General features: G+C 38.3%; 1 protein-coding gene across 1 annotated transcript; it reads left to right on the forward strand.

Moving 5' to 3' along the window:
- Positions 1–345: 345 nt before the first annotated feature.
- Positions 346–9299, forward strand: LOC128013969 (cellular retinoic acid-binding protein 1-like). The gene is made up of 4 exons (XM_052597179.1): positions 346–534; positions 2053–2231; positions 8178–8291; positions 9013–9299. Exons 1-4 carry the CDS (start codon positions 462–464, stop codon positions 9061–9063), a joined length of 417 nt encoding a protein of 138 aa, XP_052453139.1. The 5' UTR covers positions 346–461; the 3' UTR covers positions 9064–9299.
- The last annotated feature ends 3880 nt before the right edge of the window (positions 9300–13179 follow it).

Raw genomic sequence — 13179 nt, forward strand, 5'->3', positions numbered from 1 at the left:
GACAGAGACAGACAGAAAGAGACAGACAGAGAGAGAGAGAGAGAGAGAGAGAGAGAGAGAGAGAGACAGACAGAGAGAGACAGAGACAGACAGACAGACAGAGAGAGAGAGAGAGAGAGAGAGAGAGAGAGAGAGAGACAGACAGACAGACAGACAGACAGACAGACAGACAGACAGACAGACAGAGAGAGACAGAGACAGACAGAGAGAGAGACTGAGAGAGAAAGAGAGAGAGACAGACAGACAGACAGGGAGACAGAGAGAGAGAGACTGAGAGAGACTGAGAGAGACACACAGAGAGAGAGAGAGAGAGTTGATGCAAGAGGGGAGGGACGGGATGAGTGAGAACATAAGACAGAAAAGCAACGGACGATCACAAAGAGAGTAGAAAAGGAGAACAAGAGTAGCGAGAGACCAGAGGAGAATAGAGAGAGACAGAGCAGGACAATCCGAAGCTCAAAATGCCTCCCAACTTCGCCGGCACCTGGAAAATGAAGAGCAGTGAGAATTTCGATGAACTTCTGAAAGCTCTCGGTAATATTTCATTTCATCTGTTCAGCTCAGCGTCAGGCGGTCACGTTAAAACATCCCCAGAGATGTTTCAGACTCGATTCAGGTCTCTGGGAAGATGTTATCATACGGTAGAACGGGAGAAGGGCTGATTATTCACATTTATCACGATGGGTGATGTGGTTAAAGTGGGTCATGAGGCTGTTAAAGTTAACTGAGGGCTTTGTGTTTGATACATTCACTTCAGTGATTCGTTGAACTGTAAGACAGCAGAGCAAAACCCTGGGTGTGACCTCAACAATTCTGACATTTCTGCATTTGACATTTATATGCATGTGCCTTCAAACCCATTATGCTGGTAACAGTTGAGCTGAGGAAAAATTACTTTAGGAAATTTAGTGTTGAGCTTAGTTCATTTAGGTATCAACTTTTTCTATTTGAGTTTTTTACTTATTAATATTTTAAATTAGCTGTTATTTTTATGTTTGCAGTTATCATTGTAATTTAAGTTTTACTTATTCTATTATAAGCTTTTGTCATTTTAGTAGTTTTTTAAATCAATATTTAAATATTTATGGTTTTTTTTCCACATTTTTTTATTATTATTATTTTTAATTATTAAAATATTAAATATGGAAAAAAAAAAATAATTAATTAACTTAATCCAGTTAATCACCTGGGAAAAATGTAAATTTTTGTTTAAATGTCTATGATTAATTATATAGAAATATTTTTAAGGAGTTTTATTTTTAGGTAATAATAACAACACTGTCCCAAAATGTAGTCACAAATATCAAAATTATTCACATACAATAAAACTATAGAGAAAATGTTTTTTTTTTTTTTTTTTTTCAGAAAAAGATCTTCATTTTGTCGCTATAAGAGCAGATGCAGATATTAAAATTATTTCATTTTGAGGTTAAAAATTGGCTTTACACTGTTTTATGATTTTGCATGAAGCAAAGGAACTGCATAAGATTGCAAACTGATTCCAATGTGCCAAATTCTGACAAATGTTGCTGGTTTAAACCACAAATGCTGGATCTCTCTGAGGTGGATACCGGGATGAAGTGAGGAACACCCAGAATGAGAGAGAAATGATGAACTCGCTCACCCGCTCATGTCTTTCTGTAAAAACCGTGCTACAGTCCAAACCAGAGCAAAAACATTTCAAACACTCCCAGAATTCCTCAGATTCATCCTGAGGGATCCTCCGGCATTTGTGTTGTTTTGCATGGCAGAGAATTGAAACAAAGTCTTCAGAGGACTTTATAATTGAAGAGAACGGCAAGCCTGGAATTATGTTAAATTAGAATCAAGGCTAAACCAACAGTCCGGGGCAGCAAGAAGGTTTTCTTAGTATTTCCGCTTGTGAAAGCTTTTTCTCATTCCTTCCAACTTCACAATTTGCATATTTCACACAATGCACTAAAAGTATGTACTTCACTGAAAATGAAAGCCATACAGTGTTAGATACATGAATACATGAGGAATAGCATTTAAATAAACTTTGGTTTGTAAATGTTAAACTGTGTAACCCAGGTGTGAACGCCATGCTCCGGAAAGTGGCCGGCGCTGCTGCGGCCAAACCGCACGTGGAGATCCGACAGGACGGAGAGCAGTTCTACATCAAGACCTCCACCTCGGTACGCACCACGGAAATCAACTTTCGCATCGGAGAGGAGTTTGACGAGGAGACGGTGGACGGCAGGAAATGTAAGGTGAGATCAGAAACCAGACGCTGACCTTCTGGGCTTCACAGCGAGCAGATAAGCCCCTTCCAAACCACATAACATAACTACAGCACAGAATCAGAGACGGATGAAGAGTAGAGATGCACACACAATCTCCAGAGCAAAATTAACATCAGCGAGCCGCTCATTTTAATTTGAATGAACATTAGTTTGAGTTAAACTTGCATTCATTTCTATCTATCTATCTATCTATCTATCTATCTATCTATCTATCTATCTATCTATCTATCTATCTATCTATCACCAATATATTTTATTTTTAAAGTATTTCATGTAGGCTATTGCAAATGTATATAATGTGTGTATATAGATTTCTTTAACTTCAACTGTATTATATTTTCTTATGTATTTTAATTTTATTTTTAATATTTTTTATCACACACACACATATGTAATACGGTTGAATAATATAATATATAATATACATGCACTATCAGAAATATTTGAAAATTATTTATACTAGCCATTTTTTTCCCATATATTTACTGACATTTTTGAAAGCTCTGATTAGAATGCATGTTGAAATATGGTTCATTTGTTTCCTTATGAGTAAACTTGACCTTCTTGCTTTTTTGAACTCTTTGTTTTGGCTGAAAATTAAATGTTGGAACATTGTGATTTATCTCAGAGCTGCTTGGTTTGTTGGTTCATAGCTTTAAAGTGTTTATTTAATTAAATGACACCTGGAGAACATTTATTGAGTAAAACACACTTCTGAGAAAAAAACTGAGCTTAGCGGGTACCCGTAACAAAACTGTTAATGAAAACCGCTGTTTTTCTACTAATTTCCCCAGGCACGGACTCTGATTTCACTCGCACAAACACGTTTATGTAGATTTACATTAGTTCACCTCGCATCCATCAGGACAAATTAGCCATTAATGTGAGCATCAATTTCCTCAGCACGAGTTTGTCCATCTACTCTAATGTCCCTTCAGATGAATCTTAATCTCTCGATATCGTCCTATAATCAGGTCTTCACATGTTTTGCAGACGGGCAGTTTTTTGTTGTCTAATACCACCCTGTAACCCGAGCAGATCTAGTGATCCTTCTATACACGTTCAACAATATAAAATCTAGAACCTCGTCTATAAAACCAGAGAAGTGAAACAGAGTCATCTCACCAAGCAAAATGATGGCGTCATCAATCTGTGAGAAACCTAAACCAGGTTACAGACTACAAAGCCCAGCAGAGAGCGAGCTTTAAACAATTTGGGGTGCTTTTGAACTTGAAAACCCCAAAATGAGACAAGGACAGGAGGGTAACTAGTTGCAAATACACTCTTAAAAATAAAGCTTTCAGAAGGGGTTTTTGGAGTGACACCATAGAAGAACCATTTTTGGTTTTCTAAAGAACTTCTAGTGAACTGTTCTTAAAATATCCATTTATTTCTTAGTGGGAAGACAGTCTGTACTCTTAAAAATAAAAAGTCTTTACTGGCATTGATAGTTCCAAGAGGAACTTTTAAGATCCATGGAACCTTTCCATTCCACAAAAGGTATTTAAACTGGAAAAATGGTTCTTTTTAGAACTGTTCACTGAAGGTTCTTTTGGGAGCTTAAAGTGGTTCTCCTTCATTGTGAAAACCTTCCATGGATGCTAAAGGTTTTTCACAAGAAAGCTCTTGGATTTCATAAAAATTATCTTAATTTGTGTTCCTTAATGGGTTTGGAACGACGTGAAGGTGAGTAATTAATAACAGATTTTTCATTTTTGGTGAACTATCCTTTTAAGAGCATCTCTCAATCATTAAGGAGATCATCAGGAAAAGCTGTCTTTAAAGGCAACTCACTAGGTTTGGGAAACAGCTACAAGCTTTTAATTAGCTTGGACTTATTAAGGACATCTTAGTGAGTCAAACAATGTGGAATAATCAAAATGATTGATTCCCAACAAATGCATTCATTAACTTCGAGAATCCTTTTTTCTGGAACTGGCTTTGTTGAGAGACAGTGTTAAAAGACGGGTGTATAGACAGAGATTTGACCTCATTTTGTTCTGGAACAGACAGCGATGGGAGGGGGATTATTTGGGAGTCTAGCAGCGTCTGAGAGTCACGTAGCTGTCTGTCTCAAGCATTTTGTGAGCAGAGATATCATTAAGGGTGCGTTCTGTATTTATTTATTTATACACGTGTGTCTTTCTGACCTACCTACACTTTTGGGAACAAAATATCTGCAAATGTCCGAAAAAGCTAGCCAATTAGGAAGAGATGGAGCATGAAGGACCTTTAAAATCCATGGAAACTTTCCTTTGCACAAAATATATTTATAGTGAAAAAAGACTCTTATATTAATAAAACGTTCTTCAGATTAAGAATTTTTTTTTTATTTTAAGGGCTATTTTCTGAAAGGATCTTTGGGGAACCAAATGGTTATTTTATTGCATCACATTCAGAATCCTCTTTTTGGAACATGTGACAAAATAAGTCAGGATATAGAAAACGTAATTAGTAAAATGTCAACCAATAGAAGTCAATGTAATGTCTCCATCATGACATAAAAACAAATGGTAGTGGCGTTCATGCTGGGCACATTATTACAGAGAGCGGTAGATCAGATCCCCGCAGGTTCGACTCACACCCCATCTGCACTGCAGACGCTTGAAGTAACATGCCAAATCTACATGCTCCCATTGCATCCAACAAAGCTGTGTGTCGAGCACCTGCAGTGTACAGCTTTCCTAATAATAATGTTCATGCTGACATTTTGAGCTATAAAGTGACCAGAAGTCATTCATTTTCAGAAAGAATTGGCAACAAGTGTGAAGCAACAAACTTTTTGATTGAATTCTATATTAATGGCCCCAGTTACAAGAGTTGGCAATGGGACTCATATCCTATAGCCGTTCACATGCACCTAATTTTTTTTTAGCAAATAGCATCGATAAGCTCACTTTAAAATGTATTCAAAATGTATTAAGAACCAAATTAATAAAATTAAAAACTAAACGAAACCTCAAGGGCCAGATTTACTATCAGCTTGCGCCAATGCGAACCCTCATTCGGCGTTAAAAATTACTAAATCAGAATTTACTTAAGACACCGAGCGCACCTTATTGAATATTTTTTTGTAGGAGCTTCCCTTTCGGTCTGTAAATGAATGGGAGGAGAGTATTTGAATGAATCACGTGATGTGATTTACTAAGATTCGCACTTGTCAATTGACTGGTATTTGCGCCATTATTTAACGCACAAAAAAAAAGCATGGAGGTGGTCATTTGCGCTGTTCTTGGTAGATTCCGTTGGTCATTATAGAAATGAGATGTTGTGTGTGTTCAATAATGTGCATCTTGTCAGTAAATCAGAATGGAATTGTCAGTAAAATCTGGCCGCGCCCGCTCTTACGAAAAAAATAAGGTGGACAGAACATAGCTACTTTTTAATGGTTGCAAAGTAATTTCTTATTCAAAAGAATAACTTCAGACATGAAATTTCTGACACAGCTCAACATCTTCTTGGAATTGTCATTGTGAAGACATTACTCACTCACAATAAAAAAAAATAGGGAAGAGTGTTTTAGTTGCCGATTCTTTTTGCTCGCGCACTTAGCTTTTCGAAAATCTCACTGCACTTACTCTGAGAGTTTACGCGTGCGAAAGAAAGAACACAAACAGCTATACCAAACAAAGGCAAGAATAAATTTATGTGCGTAACACACCTGTTGTAAAACACAGAGTTTGTGGGCGAACTTTTTCTGCGCACATAAATACGCACACTAAACGAAATAATGAATAAGTAATATTCCACAATTTGTTTTTGTGCTTTTGGAATTATTGTATATAATAAGACATTTAAGCCCTTTATGTACCTCAGTTGCCCTGCTGTCGTTGGGGGGCAGAGATGATAGCAAACAGGGAACCGTTCTTAGGGCCGGTTGCTATAGAGACAGACCGCTCACCTGCCACAGGGCAGACGGCTGAGACTAAACGACCAGCAGTGAAAGAGACGGAGGGAAAATGATGAGTGGCTATGGTTTTTGGGAGAATAGAGACTTTACCATTGTTGTTTTCTTTCATTTCAACTTCTATACTTTATTGTTCAAACTCTCATTGTCTATGCTGCAGATGCTTTAACAATGCAAATGTACAGTCTTGGTATTTGTCATGCCAATAAAACACATTAAACTGAGACAGAGAGAGGGATGATGGGATATTTGCTTTGATTTGAACTCTTTATTAGAAGGGTTTTATGATTTAGTTGCCTGCACTCACATTATGCATTTGGCAGATGCTTGTATCCAAAGCCACCCACAGTGCATTCAAAATACATTTGATCATCATGTGTATTTCAATCAAACCCATGGTGTTGCAAGCGTCATGCTGTTCCAGTTCAGCTAAATACACATTAAATTTGCAACAGGGTGAAAAATGTCCCTTTTCCAGTTTCAGATACTTTAATATTATCCTCTCTGCATCCCAAAGTTTTGTCAAACCACCATAAACAATGCTATTCAGAATAACGCTCCATCAGTATGTTTTTTTCGATAACAGATTACTAGTTTTACTTTGGGTAATCAGCAGTAGATTTTTTCATTGTGTTTTACTGTGTTAATGCACAGAGCTTAGATTGTAAACTAAGATGTGTGTTTGTGTCAGAGTTTTTGTTAGTCTGAGCGAGACGAATGAGCGTGTCAGGACGCTCTACACTGTCTCATTTTAAACGGATTTTAGATCAAGCCGCATAAATTAGTTTAAAGACAGTGCCTGAGGCCAGAGAGAGCGAGAGAGATAGAGACAGACACAGAGAGGGATATGAACAGGGTCTGATTGCTGGTGCTGTTTTGCTGCAGTTCTCTGACACTGTTCATTTATCTGGGCCCTCCACACACACACACACACACACACACACACATCCAGATGAGCAATTTTACAGAGCTATCACAATGAGGACATACTTCTGCGGTTTCAGATTTTATATAAAAATATACAATATAAATATGTAATTATATATATATATATATATATATATATATATATATATATATATATATATATATATATATATATATATATATCTCAATAAAAAGAGAAATTACTCATATAGCATACACTGTTGTTTATAAAATAATTATACAATATACTGCATAACAAAAAATGGTTTGATTTACTTTGAAAAATTTTTTATTTGGAGATTGTTAGTAAAGCAAAAATACTAAAATTGTATTTCCTTGTAAAATGTTCCCCTTGATTTTTTTTACAGGGTATATTTATATTATAAATGATTTTTTTTTTTAATTCTATAAAGAATTCAGTTAATTTGACATATTGATTTGTGTAATTGAGGATATCCCCTGGTGTCCCCAAACCACATAATTATATTTATATTTAAAAGCTGTAAATAATCAGTTTTCTCTCTCTCTCTAAAAAAAATTAATAAAATAAAATTAAACAAATTGTAAGTGAATTTCTTAATAAAGTCCTGGGCATATGTAATATATAGTGAAAGTAAATAGGGACTGGAACTGTCAAGCTCCAAAGTGACCAAAAGTGTCCCCAATTCATGAATGAATCGTTCTTTTGAACGAACGAACAAATCTGATTCACAAAGTCGATGAGTTGAATTTATGAACCGAATCAGATTCTAATGATGAGAAGATCAGATCATTTTACGGACTTCACAGAATTAAAATGTTATATTTTCAACACCCAAATTTCCCATACACATTCACATACAATCATATTCCAAAGTAGACAATCATTTTAATGCAGCAAAATATAAATGATGGGAAACACAAGCGATTAGTTCACCTACCGAGTCTTCTGTACATTTGGCACGACCCAGGAGCAATAGTAAATCATTCATGAACCGACCCATCACTAATTGATTTCCGAACAAATCATTTGGTTTTTGCATATATTATAAGTTAACTATAATATTTACATGTACTAACAAATACATTTGGGTCTGCAGAGTCTGGCCACGTGGGAGACGGAGAATAAAATCTACTGCAAACAGACGCTGGTGGATAAAGAAGGACCAGTTACATACTGGAGTAGAGAGCTGCGTGGAGACGAACTGATCCTGGTGAGACACACACACACACACACCATGTCATCAGACTTCTTCATTTAAATACCAACTTAGTTGTAAAGGAAACCAATTAAATCTTTACTGAACCACTTTGTTAACACACACAGCTTTGTCTGCTGTTTGGAGATTGTAAAGGTGTTCACTGGATGAATTGAGAGCCTCTGTGAGCATATTTTCAATAAATTTGTGAGAGTGTGAGAAGGGTTTATTATCTAAAGGTCCACAGGGCTGAAAGTGCTAATATAGTTGAAGAAACCCCCATATGTGGGCCTTGATCCAAACTCGACAATAAAATAAGAGCGTCATGAATCGGCTCCTGACAGCCGACCCCTGAGAGCCAAAGTCAGCCGCTCATTCAGGCTGAACACAGGAATGTGAAGGACTGTCCAAAGCAAATGCAGGTCTGACCCAAATCAGAACCGCTCACTTTAAATCTGACAGTCGGGCCGCTTGACATTTCTCACGGTTTGCTGAGTGAATTCAGAGCTCAGCAATCCCAGGATGCCGCACTGATCGACTTTGGCGTTTCCCTGCAAATCTAGGACACATTTCCATAAGATAAATGTGCTTTGTTTCGTTTAAGCCAAAATAAAGCACAAAAGGGATTACGGACAGCTCTGATTGTCTTTATTTCATAATACGGGGTTAACTGCAGGATGCTGGGCTGATCATCTCCGCAAAAGCTTTAAGAAAATGTCTTTGTTCTCGTTCTCAGATCTTCGGGGCCGACGATGTGGTTTGCACGAGGATTTACATGCGAGAGTGAGGTGAAGTGGAGACAGCGACCGAACAGCCCATGCATCCCGAGAAACCTTCCGTCTAGAAAAACCAGAACCCTTCATCGCATGTCCAGGCAGTGAACATACATCCGTGCAGTGCATTGTGGGATTTCATTTCTTGTCATTCTGTCTGTTTCTCTCGCTTTGTCCGTTTCTGACACGGATATGTGTATTGCAAACAAAAAAAAAAAACAAACAGTAATAAAAATGGAAACGAACATTAGTGCTTCTCTCTCTGTCATATTTTCTGATTGCTATGTAAAGGATTCGGAATTAAAAAAGATCTGATGTCATAGTAGAATCTTAAGTTTGACTGAGAACCTTTGACTCTTTAGAAGACCATCATATACTGAAGCTAGAAACTGAGTCTATCAAGGACCTCCAAAGAATGTTAAGATCTACTCAAGAATCTAATGTGGCAAAAAAACAGAAGATGGGTCATTGCTGAACTAATGAGTCTTCTGCAGAGAGACAGTTGTTCTGTCATTAGACACAGACTCTGGCCCGCAGTCAGACTCGGCCGGGTGGCAGACGCAGATAAGCAGCAGACGCTTCCACACTTTAAGGGACGTGAAGCTCAAATGAGCGATCAGATTTAGCAGGTGTCATGCTCAGGGGAAGCTATTATGTTTATTTCCCTAAACAGACCGGGAAACCAAATGCACAGACAAAGAGGCGCTTTTAAACCAGACAAAGGGATGCCAAACCCGTCTACACTGATGCAGCACAGCAATACTACAACACTACACCTTATCATCATTTCACCCTATAGATAGTTAGATACATTCTGATTGCTTCCATTGTCCTCATTTGTAAGTTGCTTTGGATAAAAGCGTCTGCTAAATGAGTAAATGTAAATGTACAATAGACAATACAGACAGAGACATGTCAAAAGTTAAGGCAAAACTTCTGACAGCACACCGGTTCAGCTGGGTTTGTTTGTGTGTGTGGGAGAGATGGAGCTGTTTTGGCCTGTGGCTGCAGTGAGATCAAAGCTGATGGATGAGGCAATACATCACTGCGCTGAGAAACACAGGATAGGACTCTCCGCGTCTTCCTCTCTCGTCTCGCTCTTCACAAACTGGGACGACAACACACACCAGAGTTTCAGACAGAGAGAGAGAGGTTATGTGTGTGTGTGTGTTTGTGTGGCACTCACATGAAGAGAAACCCACAGACTAAACTACCACAGACAGTTTATGTAGTGTGTAATTTTGTGTGGTCAGGTTTGGACAAAAAACCTGGCCTTCGCTGCTGCTTATTCTGGCTAAGAACGGTCCACTTATTAAAGCTTTCACCTGACAACGAACCGCATTTGAACTTTCTTTTTTACATGTTGTTTAGGGGTGGAGTCATCTGCAATGCTTTATGCAACAATAACCAAAATGTTAAATAAATAAATAATTAAAATAGTAATAAATATATAATAAATAATAAAGGTTGTTTACAGGTTTGGACCAACATAAGGTTGAGTATATAACAATTTAAATTTTTGCCTAAACGATCCCAAACGCATTTCATTTACATTTATTGTATTTAGCTGTCGAAACGCTAACCGCTGCGAAATGCTTTTCCTGAGACTTTTGTTCTGGCAACACACCTGCTCCGCCAATAAAAAACCGTGAACGTTCAGCTCAATTCCCGCTTTTAATAAACGTCTCAGGAAGTCATGACTCTATTGTTGGAGCCCTTCTGCACGGCTTTGCCTTTGCTTTGGCTCAGCTCGAAGTTCTGAATCACTGTCACCAGCAAACAAACCCCAAGACACGAACAACAAAACATCAAACGCCACAGAACGATTAGTCTTCCTGCCACCGGGCTGCCAGGAGCTAAAAGCTGTGCTTTCAACGCGCCGTTTCACAAAACCAAACAACACAACCTCCCTAACTGGCGGTTGCCAGGTCTTCCTCACAGCGCCCTGATTTCTGACCTGCTACACCACAGAAGAATGCGTCCGTTCACAATAAACACACTCAGAAAGCCCGGGCCACCGCACAAGTGTGCGCCGTTATGCTAATTTGATGAGGGCTTTGGTTCTGACGCTCCTCTCCGTACTGAAAGAGCTCATTGTTGGGAACGGTCAGCAGAAGGGGGCTTTGAGAAACACTGCGCACACTATGAGCTCAGATGGGGTTCCCTGCAGCCCGCCAGATCTTCCGAGGGGCCCGCAGGGGCCAAAACAAGGCCAGAGCCGCTGTGAACTGAAACAATTAGAGCTCATCTGTTGTTTGAAGTGAATCTAAGGGAGTTAATGAGAAGATTTTACGCGTTCATTTAGCGTTTGATGCTCCAGCTACGCAGAATGGATTTCTCCACATCCAGATTTGCATATTATGCATCCTAAATAGCGTGCACAATCAGGATTAGTGCATCAGGCCCACGGTTCGACTGGTTAGTAGTTGCCCCTGCTGATAGAGATTGTAACCACACCACATGGAAGAAACATATTAACAAAAAACTGTGGAGCCTAATGAACACCCTTGATGCATTCCAAATCACCTAAATTTTCCTGTCGCATATATATATATATTTTTTTTTATTTTACCCACAATTCCTTATGAACCTTAAAAAAAAAAGAAAAAAATAAATTAAAAGAAAAGATGCAATTCGTGCAATACCAAAGTTGCAATAGATGGTTATAATTATAAACGTATTCGTTTCCGCCTCAGACGTCACGCCGGCTAAATGTCTGGAAACACTTCAGGATTGTCAAAGTCCTCATCGGACTGGTTAAATTGTTCAGGATTTCTGGGAGACGTGTGTGTTGCGTTCTTTAATGTTCTACCTGGAAACAAAGATACCGTGGCGCCAAACCCCCTCACAAACAAAGGAAGTCAAAGTGTTTACTGTTTACTGTGACTACGAGCAATTATCAGGATCAACTAAACAATGGAGTTTCAAGAGTAGGCAAAATATTTAAAGTTCATGGCGTAGAATCTTTAAAATACATCCAAGAGTTTTACCAAAGTCCTTTCAAGACAAGTCATGTCAAACTGCAACTCTTAACTCTATAAATGTGGAAACATCAAATTCTCCAAAACTGTTCACTTAGCTTACGATTAAATGTCCTATTTGAAATCAATAAATGTCATGTTACTTTTGCTCAAATAGCATTATAAAAAGCTTATTTTTTTAAGGCTAAGACCAGCCAGTGCGCATGCATAGTCCTAAGAGCACGTCTGACTTTACCGATTAGCTCTTTCATTCAGAGAAAAACAATAAAACCCATTACAAACAATGTATTTTCCCAATGGGGACATAATTACGGATTATAACGATTTATACGGTCTTTTTACGCGTTGCATTGCGTATCGCACCACGGAAACATAAAACCATGTCTGCAGTTGTGATTGGAGAAACAAGCGCTAATCTACACTGCTCAAAACTGGCGTTTGAATCATCAGTGGCAAATCCTTTACATGAAAACATAAATACAGGCTGAGTCAGAAACGCCAGACTGTCCTTGCAAAGTAGGAATTGCCCCACTTTATAGAAACAGACACTGCATTGTAAGCTACTCTCACAGGAAACAGTCCTCATCCTCTGTAAAATGTGCTGCACACATCTGAATATTTGGGCTGAACTGTTCTGGAACAGTGTTGTAAATTCAACTTAACCACTGATTTCTAGATGTGTCCTCTTTTGGAAGGCCAAAGAAAATAGTTTCGCTTTCACAACGAAACGCTCAGCTTTTCCACGACATGGCAACAACAGCAAGAATAAAAGTTACGCCTTCTTTCTTTGTGTGAACATTTGGGCGGCGTTATGCAAATCTTCCCACATCGTGACGTAGACACGTGGGGGTGTGTTAGAACAAGAAGTTTTAGGTAGGAGTGGTTGACTCCTAACTTTTATAAAGAATATCTCTTTAAATTTGAGACATGGTCTTCGCGGATATTACAGATCGTCTTTATTGTAATATTTTTAAATCGCATCATATGACCACTTTAACGATTGCATGTTCCGCCAGAAAATTCTGCAATGCAGGCTATATTTTATGACGATAAGTCGGCGCTGCATGACTAGAGTTTATTTGACAGTTATATCAGCTTATAGAGACGCCAGATCAGACTAATGAAGGTTCCCTCAGTATCCGTCTGTCT

This window comes from Carassius gibelio, chromosome B25 (genome assembly GCF_023724105.1).
Source record: "Carassius gibelio isolate Cgi1373 ecotype wild population from Czech Republic chromosome B25, carGib1.2-hapl.c, whole genome shotgun sequence".
Classification (NCBI taxonomy): Eukaryota; Metazoa; Chordata; class Actinopteri; order Cypriniformes; family Cyprinidae; genus Carassius; species Carassius gibelio.

Coding starts and splice junctions, on each gene's coding strand:
- LOC128013969 (XM_052597179.1), top strand. CDS start 462: ATGCCTCCCAACTTCGCCGGCACCTGGAAAATGAAGAGCAGTGAGAAT. Junction 2,232..8,177: donor TGGACGGCAGGAAATGTAAG/GTGAGATCAGAA, acceptor TTGGGTCTGCAG/AGTCTGGCCACGTGGGAGAC. Junction 8,292..9,012: donor GTGGAGACGAACTGATCCTG/GTGAGACACACA, acceptor TCTCGTTCTCAG/ATCTTCGGGGCCGACGATGT.